Below are 24084 nucleotides of genomic sequence, written 5' to 3'. Positions count from 1 at the left end.
TCCTCTCTAACATTCTGCACTGGAAGTATTAGCAGTAATACCCTCTTCTCGTCACCTCTGCTTTGGTAGGTTAAAACAAATCCTTAAATTTCTTTTCAAAACAGGCTCTCAATCCCCTTGATCGTTCCAGTAGTCCTCCTCTATATGTGCTGCAGTTTCTCATAAAAAAGGGCTATTTTCATGCTTATTTAAGGGCTTCCTTAGAAGACTTAACCTATTCCCACACCAAGGCTATGTCCTCTTCTCTCTGCATCTCCTCATTTCTTTCTCTCTCTCTCTCTCTCTCAAAAAAAGACTCAATATTGTGATGTTACATTGTAAGTAATGACCAGGAGGCATCAGTATGGTCTACAATGTTAGCACGTTATCACTGACTGGTTTTGATCTAGACATAAGAATGAAGTAACTTTGTTTGCCTCTGCTATACTGCCAATTTTCAGCTGCTTAGCAGGCTGCTGAAGTGAAACACTCTGCTTGGTCACATAGCCAATAACGAGTCATTATAAAAAAATTAAAGCAGCACAATGACTTCTATCCCTTACTTGTGTTATATTTGAAATGAAGATCTCCTTTGGCTCCTCTCCCGTTGTATCCAGCACTTCAAATTCATCACCCAAGTCACAAAACAAACGTGAACATATTCCATATACATCTGCACTGATGAACTACAAGAGAAAGTAAAAATCATGAGTAACCCTAAAACAGCACAAGCCAAAGGAATGACCTCTCACATTCAACCTTGTCCAAGGCTAGCAGGTTTAACTTCTACGGTGGAAACCTGTCATGTGCAGCCAGGCCACTTCACTATATAGCACAGCATTCATGACAGACTTTGAACCTGCACTGAGCGTTTCAGAACCCCTACACAAAAAACAGGAATCACACCAATGCGCAGTGAAAAACTGCCATTTCTACTACTGTTACATTCAGTCTCAGCATGTTCTTTCAGAACAATTATAAGTTAACAGTGAAAAACAGAACCTTTTTTTTTTTTTTTTTTTTTTTTTTTTTTTTTTAAAGAACCAAGCTATGGTTATCTGGCCTGGTATCCAGATAACACCAGACACATGTACAGAGTAGCAGCATCCCAAAACTCATACTGCTCCAATCAACATGAGATCTGCATAGAACTATATACCTCATAACCAGCTTCATCCATTTCTGGATAGAACATGTTGCAGGTCCAGAACGCTCACTGTACAGATTATTCATGTGCTTAATTTTTTCTGTTACCTTAATAGGCGGCTGCTGAGCATGACAGAAGTCATTAATCTTCTTCTGCAGCAACAGACTTACTTCAGTCAATATGACACACTGTGAACAAGAACAGAAATAAATCTAAGACACCAAAAGCAACCAACATCTTCAGGCTATGGAAAAAGTAGTACTAACAGTAAGTTACTCAGGTGTCCTGATTCCTTTCCCCACACGTAACAGAGAAAGCAGTCTTGAGTCAGTTTTCTCATTACACATTAGAACAGATGGGTTACTGTTCCACACGTTCTGGAAACAAGATGAGCAAGAGCAGGAACAGCAAATTCCTACTGTTTTTTTTTTACTGCAGCTGTGAAACTCAAAACCTAATTAGAATACTTAGAAAAACAGTTATGGATAATCTCAGAGAAAACGTAGAACTTGAATTTTAAGATTAAAGTTAGCAAAACAAACACAAATGATACTCATAAGTGCGCACCAAGAAGTCTGCATAAGCTTCAAGTACTGGTGCCCATCAAATTGCAGACGTACAATTTCTGCAAGCATTCTTTTAAAGTTGAGGATAGTATTGGGTTACAAAGCATAGGCACTGTGTCCCATTCAGTTATACAAGGCTTATTATAGCTGGGACATTCAGAAACTTGGTGACCTTGGGTATAACCGATAGCCGCACAGTAAAAGTTCCCAACTCAGACTGAGCCATGCACACAGGCAGGAGACAGCTGGCTGAACAACTGAAAACATCCTCATTCCACCACAGAGGAGCTTACGTTTCATTAGATACATACATACATACATAAATGATCTTTTTAATTACGTAGCCTGAGTTTCTACTGCCTGGAATACAGCACACAAAATACACACAGAACATCTGTGCTATGTAGCTGCAAAAGAAAAGTCAGTTTCACCTTCGAACAACAAAAAAAAAAAAGTATGGCAATCTCACTTAGCTATTTATTGTCATAGTAAATTCCGTAAGTGTCATAAGAAAGTGTTAGGAACACAAAACCACTGTTTCAGCCTTGAAAAAACAAGCACGACCATTTCATTAATCCAAATACAAGACCTACTTCTTTCTTTACATCATCTCAAAATGTACTTTAAAGTTTGTTTTCATTTTATTTACACATATAAAAAAATCCAAGTCGTTTGCTCAGCACAAAATACCACATAAAACTGCTTTAAGAGTGACATACCTGGTACTGCTTTAGAAAAGACAGATCTGTGGTTTCATCTAGTGGCACAGTTGATGCTGCTACATGGACATATGGATTGAGTTCTGCAATACGATGAAGTGTGGCCTCAGCCCTGAAAGAACAGCAACTTTCAAGTTTTTTATGCATCTACAAAATTGTATTTTCAATACAGAATTTCATACCACACATGCCCTACAAGACTCCCTCAGGAAGTCTCCCGGCAACAATCACCAACTCATTTGTTCACACTTAAATTCCTAGCAGGTCTGAGGAAAACAGCTCTGTCCAATATACAACAGGACTCTCTGATGGTCTGGTGCCATGGCTGTTTTCTAGTCTTGCACGGGTGGCTGAGAAAGCCCAAGGAAGAAATGCACCCTGGCCCCCACTATTAAATTTATATTACAAGCTCCCAACTGCAAGAAGTGAGATTTTGACTCAGACAGAACTCCAGTCCCAACCTAGACTTCCCCTAATACCTACCTGGGCACTGTACTCAAAGCCAGTAACTCCAGAGAAAGGGTTTAACAAGTATTTGATATGTATTAGCAGCTCTTGGACAACAAACTGTTATTTTTGCCACTGATGAAACTGTTACTCCTAGTCAAGTTCAGTCCTCCCTCACTCCAAAGACTTCACCAACCTGTTCCTTTGACCGGTAATATCATCTTCATGGATGAAGAAGTTGATCCCCAAATCCCATTTCGTGCACTGCTTGGTGTCATGAACTGTAAGAGCCTAAGAAAGTTTGGCAAAAAGCATTTACTGGAAGAAGTGCACATGGTCATAGCACCCAAAAGGATGGATTAAGCCCCACATAAAATGCTGGAGGACTAGCACTGCAGAAGATTTAGTTGTGCCATGTATAAGAACAAGCTCCTCCAACCTCTTTTCCAAGAAAGCTTACTGTTTGAGAGACAGTAAGCATGTGTCTCTCAATGCATCTGCAATATGCATTTCACCAAGCATTTTCCTCCCAGCTTGCAGTGATGAGAGCATTTAAATACCAAGGATGATTTTTGCCACACTGCGATTAAGGGGCAATCACGATCTGTAAATTAATGGACTCCCAAAATTATGAATAATTTTTTTTATTGGAAGAAAGAGTTTTAAAAGGCTTCTCTCTGATAAGATTAATCCCAGCAGCACAAAAGCAGTTGTTGGATTAAACACCCAACCATTCTAACATCTATACAAATGCATTCTGATGGATGACAGAATAGGATAACGTATTTTGAACAGTTTGGCTTTTCAGTTTATACCATTCCATTTAGGAGAGGTCACTTTGTACAAAAGGATTCAATGTCTGATCAGCAGCTGGCTGAAATACTACATGAGGTATTTCAGAGTGCAGTGGACATTAACGTGAGACTCAGACCATACCACTAGGACATCCAGATTTTTAAAAGTTTTCACCCCCAGGTCCTCAAAATGTTTTGCAGTCCTTCTACTGAAAGACAGTTTCAGAAACTTAAGATTAGTGAGCTAGTAGTGTTGTCCCTTTTTCTCCTGCTCACCCAAGAATACCCAACAGAACTGTTTTACATACCTTTACCCCAGCCAGAACTATATTTTTGGCTGAAAAAAAAAACAGAAAGAGAGAGGGACTGTTGCAGATTTCTTGCAAATCTGTAATTGAATAGTTACGTGGGTGGACAATAGCAGTGTGTCATTGCTAAGAACTTCACAGCTTAAGGATTTTTTCTCTTTTACATTTGGTTCAAGCATTCTACAGCACCACTGAAAGCAGAATACCATGAGCAAGGTTAAAAAGGCTCTCTACATTTGTCATTTGTCAGCTGTTCATCCCACAAGTGTGATTACAGAGACACCAATGATAATAAACTGCAAAAACCCATGGCTCTGTTCTGGCATCTGATGCAGAGTACCATTAAAACCAACTGAAAGGGTACTACCCCAGGTAAGAACCAGCCAAGACAAGTCTTGCTCATAAAGAGTAAGGGAAATTGTTAAGGAGTCTTGTGCATCAGGGCAGTTATGCATTTTTCACCAAATTGCATCTGTTCTCCTACCTCCCACCCCCCATTTCCTACGTGGGGATAATCTAGGCTATAGCTGTTTCTGTATTACATTCATTGATACTGATGCCTAAAGGAATAACTTGGATTATCCACCCTCAACCTTCACCCAAGACACAAGATTTTGGGTAAAGCGATCTGGCCCATGGAAGCACATTTTAAAGTAAAATTTGAAATGCTCTTCTAGTAAGAAGCTTACTAGAGAAAAGTCCAGGATCTTTCCTGCATCTGCTATGTTACTCATATGCATCATGCACATATAAATTCACTCAGATATTTCGGACATGCTTATTACATCTAAAATAAGCTTTACAAGTATTCTGGGACAGCATGTTCACATACACTTGTGTCTGCTTAAATAAATGTTACCTAACTTACCAATCTCCACACCAAGACCACCTATACCACTCAGGAATACGTGGGACTGAGCCATCTTCTGCATTGCCGTGTCTCCAAGAACGTACCTCTGGCGACTACAGCAAAAATAAATTCAGATCAAAACAAGATACAAATAAAGTCAAGAGCTTATGAAAGCAAGTCAAGAATTCCCAGTCATTTCCAAAAAAGCTCAAGTATTTTCAGTTATTCTATCATCCCAATCAGTTTCTAATCCGCAATACCAAGTTCTGCAGATGAGTGTGTCACTAGTGACAAGCAGCAACTGAGGACGCAACATGCATGTATTTGAACTGTATAGTGCTTTAGTAAATAAATGTGTATCAAATGTAATATTTGCACTTGCAATCCAAATAGTGAAATGCATTTAGTACAGACCTTTTCAGCGCCAGGTTTTAGAGAAGAGAAATAACTTTTAATTTTAAATCAGTGTAAAACCTATTCAGGATAGTAGGTTTTTGGAATTAACTATTGAAGACACAAGCAAGCCAAAGAATTTCTTTGTTATCAGAAATCTTCAAACCATAGGGTGCAGCAGCTTTTGTAGTCAGATCCTGAGCTCTGAAAGACTCTTAGTTTCCAACTATACAATTAAACTTAAACCATTCTAAATACCACCTTTTCCACCAAGGAAAAGTATGACTTTCATAAGACTAGTGCCAAAAAGTACAATGACACATACAACACAGGAAGCATTGCCCTGCATTAAATAGAAGCCTCATTTGTTCAGCATACAGGTGATTTTTTTTTTTAAATATATAAAGAAGCTTTTCATCCCACCACGTTTTTCCAGGGATTATCATTTGTTCCAGTACAGGCTCTCTGAACTATTGCCATGCCAAGTGAACAAATTAAAACAAAAATAATAATAAATTTTTTTTTTTTTTTTAAATCTACCAAAAAAACCCCAAGACCCAACACCCTGAAGTATGAAGGATAACATAAATACTGATGATGTTCATGAGATCAGAGAAGTGTGGCAAAGACTAAGGAATAAATGAAATTATGAAGGAGAAAAATTACATAATGTCGAAAAGGAAGGCGAAAAGAAGGTAGTGAAAGAAGATGAGGAACAAGAAAGAGAGGAATATCTACTTTGTCAAAGGTGAAACAAGCTAAAGGCAGAAATAAAATCCGTATTTCAAACAGAAGTATTATCCCTGTTTTCCAAAAAGTACACATTATTGATACTATTGGAACTTTGTACAACTCCACAGTATCTACCTATGCTTTTTACTGGTCAAATACTAATAATGGTCAGAAAACACCTGTTATGAGACCAATAAAGGAAAAGTTTTACAGAAAGAATGGATTGTATCTGTCCTGTACAGAAAGATGGATTATATCTTCAATTCAACCAGTTCTCACTGCTAACTTTGCAAGTGTAAGGCCACCAACCTAGTGGCCTTCTATGATGGAGTGACTACATCAGAGGACACAGGAAGGGCTACAGATGTCGTCTATCTGGACCTCTGTAAGGCCTTTGACGCGGTCCCCCACAACATCCTTCTCTCTAAACTGGAGAGGTATGGATTTGATGGGTGGACTGCCCGGTAAAGGGTGAGGAATTGGTTAGATGGTCGCATCCAGAGGGTAGCGGTCAATGGCTCAATGTCCAGATGGAGACTGGTGACAAGTGGCATCTTGCAGGGGTCTGTACTGGGACCAGTACTGTTTAATATCTTCATCAAATACATAGACAGTGAGATCGAGTGCACCCTCAGCAAGTTTGCAGATGACACCAAGCTGAGTGGTGTGGTTGACACGCCTGAGGGATGGGATGCCATCCACAGGGACCTGGACAAGCTTGAGAAGTGGGCCTGTGTGAACCTCATGAGGTTCAACAAGGCCAAGTGCAAGGTCCTGCACCTGGGTCGGGGCAACCCCCTGTATCAATACAGGCTAGGGGATGAAGGGATTGAGAGCAGCCCTGCCGAGAAGGACTTGGGGGTACTGCTGGATGAAAAGCTGGACATGAGTCAGCAATGTGTGCTCGCAGCCCAGAAGGCCAATCGTATCCTGGGCTGCACCAAAAGAAGCATGGCCAGCAAGTCGAGGGAGGGGATTCTGCCCCTCTACTCTGCTCTGGTGAGACCCCACCTGGAGTACTGCGTCCAGCTCTGGAGCCCTCAGCATAAGGAAGACATGGACCTGTTGGAGTGGGTCCAGAGGAGGACCACAAAAATGATTGGGGGATGGAACACCTCTCCTATGAAGGAAGGCTGAGAGAGTTGGGGTTGTTCAGCCTAGAGAAGAGAAGGCTCCAGGGAGACCTTATTGCAGCAGATCAATACTTAAAGGGGGCTTATAAAAAAGATGGCGGCAAACTTTTTAGCAGGGCCTGTTGTGACAGGACAAGGGGGAATGGCTTTAAAATAAAGGGGGGTAGATTTAGACTAGATATAAGGAAGGAATTTTTTACGCTGAGGGTGGTGAAACACTGGCACAGGTTGCCCAGAGAGGTGGTGGATGCCCCATCCCTGGAAACATTCAAGGTCAGGTTGGATGGGGCTCTGAGCAACCTGATCTAGTTGAAGATGTCCCTGCCCATGGCAGGAGGGTTAGACTAGATGATCTTTAAAGGTCCCTTCCAACCCAAACTATTCTATGATTCTAAGAATTGGGTTCTATTTCGCTTGATGAACACTTTGGGGTTTTTGCCTTACAAAAGGCGGGACACAGCAGCACAAGTACACACCTTTACTTAACCGGCCTTAGATAGTGTTTTCAAGCCTTGTCTTTCACGTTACTACATGTAAACATAAGTGTTACTGAAAAGTCAAGAGCAATGCTTAAAAATCAGATATTCTTACCTATACAAAGCATCATCAATTTCCATAGAGTCTGCCGCCATGATGCAATGTGATTTGTTTACACTAGAGGGGTTACAAAAAGAAGTAATCTGGTTACATTGGATGCAATTTCACAGTCGGCCCCCCTCCCTGCCCCACTCAATTCTTCAACAGAAGAACTGAAAAACACAAAAGTGGCGTTACATAGGAATCACTTTGAACATTAAGAAGCCTATGCAACACCACAGCATCTAGGTAATTAAAACACACAGGAGCCAGAAGACAAGAACCCCCAAACCTTCAATAAGTGATTTCAAAATACAGACATATTAATTTCCCCTTCAGCCATTAGCAAAGACTTTTTCATTGTTAAGTTACCTTAGTGATAACTAAGCACTAGGATTAGGAACAAACTGCCACTGGGCAGCTTGTTTCTTAGTTATGCCGGCTGGGAATTGGTGCTTCCTGGACCTGGCAGGTGACTGCCACCAAATACAGGACGAGCAAAATAGACCCCATGTTTGACCCAGAACATCAGTTCCCATCACTACTAGGAAGGTACATGTCATATTTCAACTCCCTACAAACTGCCTTGGAAACTAGACATGGCTGACAACCCTTTCTCCTAAGAGATTGAAAAGTGAAGGCCCAGACAAACTAAGGAGTTTTTTCTCTGAAAGCACACATATACCCTAAATCAGCTTTCAAGCCAATCCTGCACGAAGACTAACTCCTATTTACCATTCAGATGGTTTCTGGGAAACAGTTTAACATTTCTGAAGTGCAGCACCTGCAGCCTGTCACAACTTGGAGACTACAGCATGCTGACCTGAAATTTGTCCTTTTGATTTTTTAGGCTGAATTAGAAAGTGCTGAAGTAGCACAGCAAGGGACAGAGTTACATTGAAAGCAGGCCACAAATCTCACTAGTTAAGCTCTTCCACAGCGTGGATACTCCTACACATAAGCTAGCACACAAGACAGTCAACATGAGGCATCTCCATCGCAATCCACATCACCAGTCACTTCAGTGCAGCTCCCGTGCCCTTACACAAGGACTAAAGACAAGCAATGCCAATGTTACTAGATCATCCTAGGACCCAGATCTCAAGCCAGAGAGCAACACGCTTCATCTGAGAGTCACGAGCTTCAGTCCCTGCTTAGATGAAAGCCTTCATTTCAGCCACTGCCTGGGACACAAGACTGGAAGTTCCCCTCAAAGCAAGCCAGCGCCATCTCATAACGGCCCAGAGCAACCATCCCCGAGCTGTCCTGCTCCTCCACGATCACCCTCCACAAACAGCACAGGCACTCTGGGACTGCCCAACATAAACAGACTGTGGTACTAAGGTGGGGAAGGTGATCCATCCCTGGATAAAAACACCCAGCTTCCTCTGCTGTGGTTGCTGACAGCCATCTCAGTGTGCCCTCCCAAACAGCCTTTTGTAAACAATAAGGATGTACGATCAACCCACAAGAGAACCTCCTCTACCTGTATCACACAGACCCATTTGACAGTGGCTCTTCCAATACATTTATCAATTCCCAGTTCTCCTCCGGCATTCTCCATTACAGCACTGAGCTGCTGCCAGCATACCCATCAGGTATGGTAAAACACCTCCTTCGAGAAGAGGACTCAGCAGTACTATTGTCAAGTGGCTCTAGGACAAAGTTTTGTTAATGTATTCCTGCATCCACGTTGTATTTCTCATTTTAGTTCAACCGGTATTGAATCTGTCTCAAAAAAAGGCATGTAAGACTGGCTTCCCCCCAGCCCATATAACATTATGTCCTAGTTCTTACCAGATGCTCGACATTTATACACTCGTCTGTTTCCTTTTAAAAACCAATGCTATCAGTTTTAATGCCAGGGTTCTATTTAACTGTGTAAGTAATGTTCTCCATTTTTTACAGTCTCAGCTGCTTGTAAGACATAACCCAGGGACAAACTGAGAAGCTATGTGATACCAAGAAGGACTAAGATGCTCCTAAGAGCAGCGAAGGCACAGGAGCTGTAGCGGTGGGCCGATTTCACAGTGTTTCTTACCTCCAAGTCAGCGCAGGCTGAAGCAGTATTAATTACTTGCTGTTCAGCAGGCTGGTATGGCGGGAAGGCCTGGATTCATCCCACCTACCCAGCGTTTCCAGAGGCGGATCCCAGTCGACGCAGGCTCCCTGTTCAGTCGGCGGAGAGAGAGGACACCCAGACCTACTGTAAACTGCCCAGCCGGGCTAATGGGGGAAAAACAACACCTCGCATCTACAGTGGGGAACCGACACAGAGCTGACCGGCGTCGAAACCAACCCGACCCGCGTCCCAGGAGAGCCAGACCGGCTGCAGCCCCCCACCTCGACGCCCCGGCTCTCGGGGCGCTCCTGAGGCGCTGGGAACCGCCACCCTGCGGACCGGCCTACCCCGGACTCGCTGCCTCCCCGCCGCCCGCCTCAGGGGTCCCCCTCCTCGGCCCCGCCGCCGCCCGCCCTCACCACCGCGGCGGCCTGGCGTTGCGATCAAGGCCTGAGCGCTGCCGGCGGCGACGGGGGAAGAGACAGGAAGGGGGTGGGAAACGGCAGCGCCGGTGCCGCGGCCGATTCCCCGCCTGCGCCGACATGAGGGGCTGGGCTAAGGCCGCCCGCCGCGGCCCGCCTCCCTCACAGCGGGAGGAGGCGGGCCGCGGCGGGTGGCTAGGCCGGCACGGCATGGCAGCGGGCACCGTCCCCTTCCCTAGTGCCCAACGGGAGACGCATAAGTCATTAAAAAAAACCCATCACTTTCTGCCCAAAAAGTAACACACCGTGTTGGTAAAAAAAAAAAAAAAAAAAAAAAAAAATCCCTGTTAGGTTCAAGTGTTAGCAGTTTAGACAATCAAGCACTTCTGAGCCCTGCTCCTGAGATAACGGTCCACATCTTGTAGGGGAGCGCCAGCAAGATGTCACATACCTCAAAAATAGGCAAAATTTCATTAAAAGGGGCTAGGGAGTGAAGTTGCAAAATGCTAGAGGGCATCCAAGGCCACAGAAGAGCAAAGATTTGGGAAAAAGTGGTCAAAACCAACATACATCCCATGCCAACATGGGATGCTCACGGAAACATTTTCCCTTTTTTTTTTTTGGTGGCGTTTAATCAGGAGAAAGCAAGCTGCAGCAACCATTGCTCTGCCTCCTCCTCCAACTCAACATCACCTCCTATAAATATCCCCCCCCCCCCCCCCCGATTCCCAAACTCTGTAATTAAGATCCCAGCAGTGCCTGCCTTCCCATCCGGCAGTTTAATTGTCCTTCAACTTAAACCCTGCCTTCCCTTTTGTTATCCCTAATCACTGGGGTAGGCGAGACAAGTTTAAATCTTTCTTGATACCATTAGCACATCTTAGCTAGAATGGGAAGGATTCATGCTACTGCACAAGCAAGGACTGAAAAATGTCATTGCACACAGTGTATACAGAATAGTCACCTTGTATTTTAAAATATTTGTAACTGAAAAAAAAAATCAAACAACCAACTATCTGCATCCTACAGTACACAAGAAAAAAAAAAAAGGAAGCCTTTTCTCTATCTTGATTGGGTTTTTTGGGAACTTCTAGGGGCAAGAAGACCCAAGTTTTGTCCTCTTTGTGAGCATCCAATGCATTATTTTAGCATTTCTCTCTCTCTCTCTCCCCTGCTATCAGGGTGAAAGTACTTGCCTGCTACACAGCTTTTTTGTGACACAGAAATAATTGGAGAAGAAAGATGTGGGCAAATTTCAGAGAACCACTAGAGGCCACTAGAAGTCTGAAATGCTGAACTGAAAGATGGGATAAAAGGTTCAGTTCGGTTCTTCAGGATAACGAATGCAATCCTTACCAGTAAAGGAACCGATATTTAAGGCTGGTATTTGCTTTGTAGCTTTTTCACATAATACATAAAAATCAGAAAATACAAGAATAAAATTAATTCAATTATTTAAATAAAGTAATTTCAAAGAGCAGTGCATGTACCTGATGAACAGAACTAACGGGAGTCCCAGCTATAAAGGGTGGAAAACAAGTCAATGAGAGTTTAAAGACAGCAAAAAAATGTCAGCTTCATTTTTGCCACTTTGCTAATTTTTAGTTCTGTCAGTAATTTTTACCTTTAATTTTGTGGTTTCTTTCCTTAAAAATGAACCTGTTACAATTTTTTTTTTTTAAGGTTAAACTAACAATTCTTATTTTTAAGAACTTACCAATCACATCTGTTCTGAAAAATAAAAAAAAATATCTCCTACCCACCATCTTTCTGTCATGGTCATTGCATTTTTTAAGATACCAGTCACTTTGATATGCAGTCATCTCACACGAAACAGATTTTGCATAGTAGCAGTGAATACTGACAAGCCTTTTGCCTTTGCCTAAACAGAGAAACGGCAACATCCAGTTAATTCTTGCCTAACAGTTTAGCGGTAATTAAGCAAAGACTAACCATCAGTGAAACTGTGAACATGGGCATTCTAAGATAAATTGCCAAATAAAAATGGACAGATTCTGTTTACCCCAGAAGCCAAAGAAACTGGTTCCCAAATGCATCATTAGTAGGTGTACTCAGGAGCCCTCTAGGTTGATGGTACCAAATCACAAAATATACAGGTTTTTCTCTTATTTTCCAAGACTGAAAAATTTGAAACATCTGGAGCCATTTGACTTTTCTTTTTCCCCATAGCCCTCTCTTAAAAATACATATAACCATAAAATCTTAGTAAACTTGGTTAAATAAATAAATTTTAAAGGAGATCCCAGCTCCATGTTTGTACCATGTTAAAGTCAGCTATAGCTTTTGAGATTGGTAAAAGGTACAAAGCAAGGCTGTCAGTTTACTGACTTGCTGAGGCAATGAGTACGTGGCTGTGGTCAGAACACCACCACCTCTGGACTCAGGCCTGTTCATGCCCAAAATATCTGTAACTTCATTTTATGTGCACTACTGTAGATTCATTCTGCATGCAGGTATTGAATGCATCTTTAGAGCCAGTATTTTCAAAAGGAGCTGAAGCTGATATAGCTGTAAATCTCCTTTCCATCTGCTGGGAAAACCCCAGCCACTTGTACTTTTCTTTTTTGTCTTTTAATTTCCTGATTTCCAGGCTCGATTTCACATTCTTAATGGGGACTCCAAAGTGGGGATTTGGGGGAGATGCATTTGTTTCCCTGATTTATTTAGTTAATAAGCAAATTAGCAGACAAAACTGTGTCATTTTCTCCCTAAAAATTTGTTATTTGAAAGAACTAAGGCCAACACAATTCAGTTTAGCACACAGGCCAGTGCAGAAATGACCATAAATCCATATCAACATCCTTCAATGGGTTTCCAAACATCCTGGCATAGGCTATGGCTTGCCATCAGCTCTTGCAGGAGCGAGGGTGCTGACTGGCAAGGCTTTATCTCCTCTTTTTGGCACAATGTGCGGTGTAGGAGTGCTTTGCTGGCATGTTTAAAGGACTCCAGCTTCCCAATGGGGTGGGCCAAAGGATCTTGTCACTTAAGGTTGCTCTAGCACGTGACACCTTCCTAGAAACCATGTTAATAATGTTGTTAAAATCCTGATCCAGATAGACAAGGGCACTGATTACCTAAGCTGATTCCACGCTGACATGTGCACAAATGCATTTCCAAAAGCAAGACCCAGCTTTTCCATGCGCGTGCATCCCTAACGCAGGCTGCGAGTTGCCAGATAAATATTCATTGGGTTAAATAATAACTTTTGGCTCTCAACTCTTCTAATTTGTTAACAGGAACAGCAGATATGGAATTGGAGTTTCTACAAGCTTTACTTACATAAGAAATCTGGGTGACAGATTGATGTCATTCAACCAAACCTCCTCACATGATTAGGCCTTGTGCAATCAGCCTCTTATTTCTTTCCTACTTGTGCTCCAGGCTGAAAATTAGCATTAGGCAAGCCTCAAACAACCTGATTTGAATAACCAGAAGTTTGATACACATTTCTTGATGCTTTAAATCTGCTTGGGAAATCTCAGGAGAATTGGTATGTCAGCTGTGTAGACCTCCCTACAGCCAATTGCCAGGAATGCCATGTTACAAGGATAAGTTTTTCCAAGGCCAGAAGCAAGGTGGTGGATTCTTGGATGAAGCTTCAGATCCATTCTCAAATTTGCATAGCACTAGCTTAACTGAAATTCACCTTTGAGTATTTTAGAAAAGCAGGTGTCCCACCTTGTCTTTGCTGAAACATCTGTAAAGCTCCAACCACTGTTAAAGACAAATAATTCCTAGGATGGGGAATGAACAGAAAGAGCTGCAGTTTTAGAATAGTCTTATATCAAAATAAGGAAGATTTGTATATGATGCAAAATAGACTATTTTTAGCTTGGTTATTATTAAGCAAAAAAAGGACAAAAAAGGATCAATTGTTTTTAAATACATTTAATGTTATGAAACATATTACCTTTATATTGTTTAAATCCTTGCTAAATCTTAACATCAACAAAAATAAAGGTTTTTAAAAATCTTTTCTTTAATCACACATTATCATTGTTGTATTCTAGGACAGAAAACAAACAGAGTCTTCATAAATAAAACACTGACATGGAGTATAAGACAAACCCAGGCCAGACAGTTTGCTAAAAATATCTGTGAAAAGTGCATCTGGCTGGCTCAGGACTCCCTGAGTAAGGTAGACATTCTCCCACACACGTCTTGGCTGTTTGGCCTCTCACGAGAAAATCTGAAAATAAAGGCTGCCTTTCTCTTTTTAAAGGTATTATATATACATGCCACTTGCAGTGTGAGGTAGGAACCAGTTTATAGGGGTTGTATCTAATCTGGGCCTCACCTCCTTGTTGTTGCCCCTCCATTTGCTAGTCAAAAAGATAGATTTAAGTGCAAAACAAAGCCTTAGCTATCTATGAAAGTGAACTACTGTTTACTTTCAATTGCAATTCATCAGCTGATTATAAGGAAGGACACTTGTCATGATTTTCACCTTCAAAGCAATAAAAGGCACAAAAAACTAGATGTAATTTTTTTCAAAGGATGCTTTCGAAAAAAGGGAACCTGAACACTAGAAGAAAACAGTGTTTCCAGGTGACCTAATCCAAAACTCCATGAAGTTTCTATTTTGTAACTGAACCTGGCCCAGAGTAAATTCTTAGTTGAAAAGTAGCAGCAACTCAAAAGTGCATAAATTACAAACTTCATCAATAAATTAAGGAAACGGATTTGCTGCACCTAACTATCCTCTTAACTGTCCCAAGATCCTTTTCATTTTGTAATGGACATGGAAAATCAGAATAAAGATACTACTATTTCAAAACCAAAACTAATCTAAAACCTTCAATAGATTTCTTTGAGATAAGGCATCTTGTCTTTTACTGAAATTCAAAAAGATACATAGAAAAACTGGAAGGAGCCTAATAATAAGACAACCCCCTCCTCGACCACCGAGGCTTAAACATAGGCTTTTCCATCCATATGTAGACTTGTAATTCAGGGGGTGAGTTTTCAAGAAATGCCGAGCATCTCATTCCCAGGGATGCTGATTATTGGAGAGTTTGCACAGTAGGAAGGCTGAGGAAAGACCTAGTCCTGAGCAGAAGGGGAAGCAGGATGCTTCGGAGAAATTTTCAGCTGTAGTAAGTTCAGCTGTGGGGCTTGCAGCTTCTTTCACATCTCATGCAGACTCCTGAGAGTCCTGCATTCACAGCCTAAACAGTCCTGTGGCCATTCAAAGGCTGCAGGAGACAGTACTGGAGTGACATTTTGGATCCTCATATTGAAGGCCTGGGCTCTAGGGGACAGTAATAGTCATGTCACTGGACCCCCTTCTACCAGCAATCCATGAGATGTCATGCACAGAGGTAGGAAAAGGGCTCAATCGATGTATAAGGATTGCATTTATTCTGAAGTTCTTATCAGGACTGTTCTTTAATATGAAATTACTCTTCAGCCTCGTAAGACAGGATCATATTCATTCATGACAAAGATGAATCCATCAGTGAAGCAAGACAGTATCACTAATTGCTTTCTTTGCAGTGAGATGGTTTCTACTGTCTGGTATGTCCTTGGAAAAATCACACTATTTCTTGAACAAAAAAAGGTAGTTCCCTGTTTGTGGTGAATATTTATTTTTCCTTTAGCACAAATTTAAATGCTGGGTTTCCTTCCAGGAAGGTTGTTTGTGGGGACACACAACAAACAAATTTGGGTAGAGCTTGTGTTTCTGTATCTTAAGCATATTGAGTTGAACAGAGTAGATCCAGAAGGCAACTGGTACAGAGGTAGCAGCACAGTATTGTGATAAAGCACTTCCACAACAGCACTTTCAAGTAACTTGAACTTCACAGAATCCACAAAAAATGTCCTGTTAAAAATGTGCTTCAAAAGAACATCAATCTTTTCTCTTTTCCCTTCCAACTTACTGCAAGCACAGAAATCCTCCTTTTCCTTAGCTAAGACCTACCCTCAGTCCTGGCTGATCCACTGTTAGCTGTCAAGGCCACCGAACAGGGTGAGTGAGCATCCCGGGTCTCTGCTGCAGTCTGTGCAGATGATAGTCTCTAACAAGAATAATAATCACGGGTTCGTTTTGCTAGAAACACAGTTGTGACAGCATTTGCTTCACTGGAGGAAGAAGTTTCAGCTTCAGACCTCGGCCATGGCTAAAGAAAAATTTCTTTTTTTTTCCTGGAAAATATTTGTATTTATAAAGCAGGTAAATTGGTAGCTTTTAAATGTTAGTTTAATGATGTCAGTTCATAATTTCTGATAAGTGAGAATGCCTGCCTCATCTTTGAGCCTTGAAACAAATCTCATACGTTTAGTATAAATTCACAAGGGGTTAGGATCTCTGACAGCAAAGATGGCGCTTGCTGCAGGCAAAGGTTGCTTCAACCAAAACTACATAGGAATATATATACTAAAAAACAACCTTTCAGAATTACAGACACATACGAGTTACACGCAGTCTATGTAGTTAAATCCATTTTTGATTTTGGAATTAGACGCCAGTTTTTGAGGTAATCCAGTCGCGGAAATAAGTCACTCGTGTGTAAACTCCAGGTTTATTTGGTTTGGCACATTCGTCTCCCCAGCTCACTATTCCCACGAGGTACCACATCAGTCTAGAGTCTGGAGTAACGAGTGGTCCCCCAGAGTCCCCCTAGAGAAAGAGGAGGGGAAAAAAAAGATTTAATTGATCAGAAGGGAAAATATAATTCTCTCCGGAGACAGGAGGGTGTATCCAATAAGAGTAGCAAGCGAGCAGTATTTCAAGAGCTGCCATTTGTGCAGAATCCAGGCTGTTTCTGAAACTTGAGTCAGAAGTCTGTGGCTTTTTCCTGTTTGCCATGGAACCTCCTGACCTGTCTCTGTGGTTTTACATTCAAAAAAAAAAAAAGCTTCTCTTCTGTTTTGTGAAACACTGCTTCCCACCTGCCTTGTCTTCCTCCTTGTACAAAGTAGGGAAACACATATATATACAGCAATCTAAGCCAACAGGAGTAATTTTTTTTTTTTTCAGTAACCACTATCCTTTCAACAAATTTTTTTAGTCACTCACAGCAATAACATTTCAAAAAGGATTTCATCAGGAACTTCTAATTAGACTTTCATCAGACTTCTTCTAATTAGACACTATCTCCTTAAGATGTTAGCCACTTTCAAAGGCTGAATTCAGATACTGTTAATAGCATGACATGGTAATCATCATTAAACTGGAAACCTTACAGGCTGAAAGGCAATCCTCACACAACAGACCAAATTCCCCATCTTCCACCAAAATGCTTTACTGAAATGAACAGCAGTTGCACCCTTCTGTTCAGGTCTCTTCAATGCCAAGCCAGAGAGAAACAGAGGAATTGAGCCTCCAGACTTATTCTGCAGGGAGTTTTACTTCAGGCATAAATCTGTAGGACTGGGATTCTGGAAAGGGTCTGTTTTGAACCAGCACTTAGGAGTGCATTCTTTGTAAAAAGGTAATTTCTATTTGTTATTTAAAAGTTAAACATTATGGAAATATTTTTGTTTGAACATAAGCATTTCCTTGCAACATTTGCAAACCTGCACCAGACACGTATCCTTACCATTCCATTTACACCTAGCTTCCTTATCGTTATCTTTGTTTCAGACAGTTTTCCTTCCGCTGATCCAAGTCTGTTACCAAAGATCATGTCATAACAGATTTGTTATGAGATGATCCAGTCCAGAATTTAATTTCAATGAGTGATAGTGCATTTTTGCTGGCAACTTAACTGCTACGTTCTTAAACTTCTTCTTTCCCAACTGTACAGATGTCTGGTTTGGCTACTTGAGACATTAAATTTTTAGCCCGTATTTAGTATTTCAGCATTTAGTATCTCTGTCAATGTCTTGTCATATCACTTTGCAAGCAAATTGTTAGTTAGATTTCACACACAAGAAATTATGAGAAGCAAATGGGCTTGTAGCAGCTATCCTGAGTTACAGAATAAGAATTCCATTTCATGCTATGAAAGTTTAAATTCTGAATATTATACTAATTTAGCTCTCTTAGTATGGGTTTTGTGTGCTAGATGACGTGTACTAAATGCTGTTTCACTTTACAACTTAATTCCTGTTTGAATGGAGCCTATTTAAAGGACTAATACACTGTCAGTTAAGATTTGGTCAACCAGATACTGGAGTCAGCATTAAAACAGTTTTCCTTTCTAATTTTCAGCTACAGTTACCTGACAAGCATCTACTCCTCCTTCCAAGTATCCAGCACACAACATCCTGGGTGTTATGTCCCCATCGTACACTTCTTTTCTGTTGCAAGTGTTTGAGTTGATAAGTTTCACCGTTGCTTCCTGAAGAGCATTTGGAGTTGGACCTGAGGGGAAATATAGTTTGGGTATTTATCAGAATTACTTTGCAGTAGTTAAGACACAGGAAGAGCATTTAATGTTCTCTTACGGAGGACCAGCTTGACTTGCTTTAATGTGGAGGTTTTGCTTGTCAATCTGTCTAGGTTAGGCCCTTAAGGAAAATGTACATACTCATAGTCTCAGTTAGGAACTGCACAATTAAGACAGACGTAACGATTGCATGGTACATAGTGCCTTAAGTGTAAAACCATGTATTTTATACTTGTTCCATATAATACCATGGAACACAAATTACCTAGCAATTTGGGCAGATGATACGAAATGAAGACTCCTTGCTTCCATTGCTAAATCTACTCTTAGCATGGCCTGATAAGAATGTGAGCTTGGATAAGTCACCATCTGCGGCTCACTCTGTGGGCTTTCAGGTAAATGTGCAGAGTTATCTGTAGCTTCTGGCTAGGGCTGGGAAAATACTTTATTTAGGTGCTATATAAACACATGCATGGCTGGACTACCTGTCTTAAAAATTTACAATATGAAATGGAAAGACTGGAAAAAGAGAACAGTCTTCTTCCTGTTTTCTGCTTCAGTGGATTGTAGCTCTGTCTTTGTCCAGTCTAATTTTAGAACAAGAAACTGCTGCTTACAATTAAACAAACCTATTGCTTATAGACAAAGCATTAGGCTTGTTGCCATACAACGTATGGCTACAGAAATGGTATCAATTCAGCAGTAGATCAGAGCCACTCTTTATGTAACATACAGGTCGCCTGGTAGACTCAGGACTCACCGTCATTGGTAAGTGCTCCCCAGCCTGTGATGACAGCATAAATATTGTACGGAAAAGTCTGAGATGGCTCAGGCAGACAAACGCGGTGTATGTTACTTGTAAACTCAACTCGTTTAGAGAGCTGCACAAGTGCGATGTCATAATCATGTTCTGGATAGCGGTACTTTTCATGAATAATAATAATCTTGACTGATCGTTTCAAGCTTGGTGGCTTCAAAAGAGCTCCAAAAGTAGCAGTCCACTTCCGAGGGTGACTCATGCTGAAAAAGGTAAGAGTGCTGTAAGTATTTAGCTGTAAATATAAGCGTTTGGGACTTTAAACTTGGTGAGCACCTTTATTGTAAAGCTCCTTCAAGCCAGCTCCGTACTAGATTCCTAAGGCATCCATCGCTTCCCATAACACTATGTCCCACGTAATTGTGGGCTGCTGCTAGAAGAGGGCAATCCTGCATTCCCTCCTCAACTGTGGTCTCATACTCCTGCCCCGCTCCTCGTCCCTGATCTAGCCATTGTGTGGCCACAGGGTGTAATCAAGTCAAAAAGCTCTTCTGCTAGAAAACTGTTCATCTCTGTTACTCTTTTTGCATGTTAATAATCTGTTCAATCAGCTGTTCCATCTTAACTTGCCCTGCAGCTTCACAATTGCCATGCTTGAAAGAAAAAAGCGCTGGGAGTGCATGGCTGAATGGAGCAGTAGGAATGCGGGATTATAACTTCCGGTAGCAGCCTGCAGTGGCAACAACCTAGTTGTAACACGAAGGAGCACGTTTAGAAACATTTAGTGCAACGGGAAACAAATACTCTGCCATTTCAGTTACATTACCTTTTTTGCACTTCTCTGCCAAATGACTATTGATTTCCACTAACACCATTGCCAGTTCTGCTTCAAAGAGTCAGTCTTTAATTTCTCACTGAAACGTTCAAGTGATGGGTCTGCTTAACCCTGACTTTTCCTCTCCAAGGCAGAAAATTGTTCCCCAGGAAAGAGTCAGGGGTGTGGTGCAAATCTGGAAAGCCACACAACTTGATACACATGGGGCACATTCTGCTGCAGATTCTCTCTTAAGATTGGGAACTTACTCTCTGAAGCAGTGAGCTGCAGATACAAGCCACGTATCACTGATGAGTGTTGCACCACAGCGATGGATATTATTGTACTGCAAACTAGCTTGCCACGGCCAGTCCCCGGTCTCTGCAGAAGACAATCCGCCGACTATTCGCAACGATGATGATTTTGCCATTGACTTGACTGATCTATTCTGCCGTAACCCACAGACTGTCAAAAAGGAGAAAGAGTGTATTAGCTGTTCTTCTCTTTAGTAAATATGCCTGCTAATGGCTGTGGAAAACATATGTAAAATTACACACCACCTAGGTTCTCTAACAGTATTAACATCAACAGGAAAACATACCTTCCACCAGTCCCCCAAATCAGAGATCCTCATGCACAACCCATTCTGTTAGAAGCCTGAATGAAAAACTGACTGTTATGGAAAGCCATGATGGTCAACCATTCAGGCTCAGCTGCGTGAGCAGCCCAAATCAGGAATCAAAACCTTCACCACACACCCAAGACAATTCCCAAACACAGGGATTGCTAACTTTAATGTTCCAGGTAATTTGTCATTAGGTTAAAACATGAACAAGGCAAAATCTAAGATGGGAATGATCCAAGCCATGGGTTTTTACCACGCATGCACACAGATTACATCAGCAAGATGTCACCTAGAAACAGGCAACTGCGCATTGCACAAATGGCAGTCTGCAAGTGGACCTGGAGAGGCACCTCAGGCAAAGAGCATCACACTAATCCAAGCCAGAGATGACAAAGGCATGGATACCTCCAGCACGGTGTGCATCCATGGCAAAAAGTATTATCGTCCAAACCCAGAGAGAAATGAAAACATCCATGGTTTCAGCCACGAAACTCAGGATAGTCAGGAGCAGCTGAAGCTCCCCTGTAGCTTTAGAAACTTCCTCAATGGACAGAGCTGTTTCAGCAGTCTTCTCCCATCCAAACAGCATCAAATCCATCTTACCTGGACCAAGACCCACTAGTTTTCATCCAGGCCCCGATTTCAGCTAGACATTAGGAAAGTTGATAGACAGGACTATCCCAATTCATTGAAAAAGAGACAGAGCTAAGAATTATTTGCATAGTGACAACACAATCCAAACCATTGCACTGCCTGTCTCCCGCAGACAGTGACCCAGAAGGGAACAAAGCAGAAACCGGTAGTACGTCACTGAAGAGCTGCCAGCCCCAGGGCCCCTGAAGTCCTCAGAAGCGAAACACTGGAGCCACGCACAGGGTAACCTCTGCCCCTTCCTGCTAGAATCTGCACAGGGTTATGTTAACAGGACCTCACAGTCAAAAGCAGCAGCAGTAACACAGCAGATTGAAAGCTGTTCGTAAGTTTGAAAAAAAAAAAAAACCCATACAATATTGAGAAGCTCGTGCTCAGTATAGAGTCTGCCCTGTTCTGAGGTTTAAAACCACAACGAAGGAAATCAGTGAAATCTAAATCTACTTGTCTACTTGTCCAAAACCTTCCGTGTGAAAGGAAAGTTGGAGAATATACCATAAATGATAAGACTGTCTGCACTAGCATGTTTCCCTCCTAAAAGCTATTGGTAATCCTCAATTACTGGTCCTAAAACTGCACAATCCTGTCATGAGCAGTCAGTGTTCAAAACACAGGGAAAAACTCAGTTCCATCAGTGCCCAGAACACCAGCACCTAAAACGGACCCAAAAAGTGATGTTATTTTATCTTCCATTACTTGACAGCCTGCTGCTAAGGAACTGATCAAACCTTCCCAGAGTTAAAAGAAGCCCAACTTGTAAGCAAATATGGCTTTTTATGACTATGAGAACTCCAAACAAGCTGACTTCCTTCTCTGAAAGCTTAAAAACATCTCTAAAACAAAATACCTCAACTTAACCCCTACAGCAATACCTTGAGAAGACCAATCATATTGCCTTATATTTCCATAAGGAACAATTTTGTGCTACTAGCCATTCCAAAATCCAGAACATTTTCATTATAATCACAGGCTGATGTAACTTCTGTACATTTCCTCATAGTTCTTCTTTCCTTCCAATGCACACTAAAGAAAATGACATATTCCCAATTTCTGAGAGCACACAGAAAGCCATTATTCCAAAAACTCTTCTGCATGTGCCCAATCCTACCGGCTTTTGGGGCACTTCTCACTCACAGGCTGCGTTAGAGGTCTCTGCTAGGCTGCCATCCTTAAAGCACCAATTGAACAATATGATGGTACATGTTCAGGTGTAAATCTCATCACTTAATGTGCGTATAGGAAAATAACTGGTAGCAAGGTGGAGATGAGTTGTTATGCTACAGCATCCAAGACAAGCATATATGAAACAGATTCCGCAGTCACTGCTCCAAGATGCAGTTCTAATAACTTTACATCAGGGAGACAGACAACAGGGTGTCTGCCCTGTGCAGGCAGGATTAGACTTGACAAAGTATTCTATTCAAGTACATGTTTTAATCAATTTATAATAGAGATTGCTTCTAACTATAATCTACTCAAATATAAAATGCACTCAAATCCGTGATAAGGACTCTCCTGCCTTCAGCACATTATAGTACACCTTTCAGCTAGCTGCTGTGCCTGACATGAAAGCAGTCAACTAGCCCAAGCAATTAAGTTCCTTTATTCATTGGAAGTCCTCCTCACTTACTCAATTTTACTACATACACCTAGGAGTCACCTGAAATGGCTTAGCTTTCATATAGAAACATGGCTTATTCTCTGCATGTCCAAATACACGATTAAGCAGACACAGTGTAAAAGCTCTCACCAGTACCAACAGCAACTGGATCAGGCTAGTAAATAAGCAAGTGTCCTGAACATCAGTGCTCAGCCCTCACTGGCCAAGTCCTATGTTTCCTAGATAGCAGGGTTTACATTTAAGATGCACCCTCCACCTTCCACACCAGCACTGCTGGAGGCAGAAGCGTGCCATAGGCACTTACGCAGCAGGACCTGTGTGTCTCCTCCCTGCCCAACGCTGGGGATTTCTGTAGAGCCCTCAGCACCTGCTCTTTTCTCATCGTTTGCTCTTTTCTCACAGAATTGCTGATATTTTTAACAGAAGGAACATCTCGCTGCAGAAAAAACTGACTAGGGAACTCAGCAGTGGGTGTAGACTTTTTCTAGAAGGTATTTTTACCACATCACCACTACTTTCAAGACAGTCTTCCTACGTATCCCAGAAGACACTAATAAAAAAGGCTTCCTCATGACTGAGCAGGATTTCTAAACACACGGCTCGTGTGTGAAGTACAAGGTCACATTCATTAGACAAGAGGATGAGAAAAGGTTTTTAAGGGTCAGGAAAAGTGCTCAGAGACTATTAATGCCAATTAAAACAACTGGCGATTTCCCAGGCTTAAAAAGCCCTCACTTACTGTCATTGAAGAGGGCTTCTGCTCTTTTCGTCTCCATATCTGAAACAAACAAACAGTCAGGGTAAGGCCAGGACAGCACAGACAAGGTTTCCCATCTGCATGGTCGTCCCACCCCACAGCTATTTCAGTACAGGGCACCACAGGAGGTACAGCTGAGGGGCGCTGCTAGAGAAACCACTGTAGCTCATACGTGGTCACGTTCTTGCGCTGGCTATGGCACTCTTCTCTGCGGTGCTGCTTGCTGTTCTCCAGCCAGCCAATATCCTCTGAGGACCAGGCACAGGGTCTCCCCTATCCTGCTGGACCCTGCTGTTTCTGGAGGGGAGTACAGACAAAACAAGTCCTGTATTACTCAAGATCCACAATTTTGTTGGGGAGAAAATTTTAGT

General features: G+C 41.8%; 2 protein-coding genes across 4 annotated transcripts in view; both read right to left on the bottom strand.

Annotated features, from left to right (window-relative positions):
• Positions 1 to 10223, bottom strand: part of UBA6 (ubiquitin like modifier activating enzyme 6) — a 34891-nt gene extending 24668 nt beyond the window's left edge. For 2 of the 3 annotated variants that reach the window (XM_076336950.1, XM_076336952.1), the window contains exons 1-9: positions 10126 to 10223; positions 9686 to 9870; positions 7660 to 7722; positions 4829 to 4923; positions 3961 to 3989; positions 3055 to 3149; positions 2412 to 2523; positions 1234 to 1314; positions 543 to 665 (exon numbers count right to left, since the gene is read on the bottom strand). In XM_076336950.1, the coding sequence (XP_076193065.1) occupies positions 543 to 665; positions 1234 to 1314; positions 2412 to 2523; positions 3055 to 3149; positions 3961 to 3989; positions 4829 to 4923; positions 7660 to 7700 (576 nt within the window). In that variant the 5' untranslated portion in view covers positions 7701 to 7722; positions 9686 to 9870; positions 10126 to 10223. The remainder of the gene's footprint in view (positions 1 to 542; positions 666 to 1233; positions 1315 to 2411; positions 2524 to 3054; positions 3150 to 3960; positions 3990 to 4828; positions 4924 to 7659; positions 7723 to 9685; positions 9871 to 10125) is intronic. The other variant, XM_076336951.1, reaches the window with a different exon arrangement.
• Positions 10224 to 15163: 4940 nt separating this feature from the next.
• LOC143160105 (transmembrane protease serine 11E-like) overlaps positions 15164 to 24084 on the bottom strand; it is a 44741-nt gene continuing 35820 nt past the window's right edge. The window contains exons 6-10 of the mRNA XM_076337650.1: positions 23696 to 23734; positions 20329 to 20524; positions 19249 to 19508; positions 18321 to 18463; positions 15164 to 16774 (exon numbers count right to left, since the gene is read on the bottom strand). Coding sequence (XP_076193765.1) covers positions 16613 to 16774; positions 18321 to 18463; positions 19249 to 19508; positions 20329 to 20524; positions 23696 to 23734 — 800 coding nt within the window. The 3' untranslated portion in view covers positions 15164 to 16612. The remainder of the gene's footprint in view (positions 16775 to 18320; positions 18464 to 19248; positions 19509 to 20328; positions 20525 to 23695; positions 23735 to 24084) is intronic.

The sequence above is a fragment of the Aptenodytes patagonicus genome, chromosome 4, assembly GCF_965638725.1.
Source record: "Aptenodytes patagonicus chromosome 4, bAptPat1.pri.cur, whole genome shotgun sequence".
Taxonomy (NCBI): Eukaryota; Metazoa; Chordata; class Aves; order Sphenisciformes; family Spheniscidae; genus Aptenodytes; species Aptenodytes patagonicus.
The sequence above is the reverse complement of the archived record's forward strand: the minus strand, read 5'-3'. Positions and strand labels throughout refer to the sequence as shown.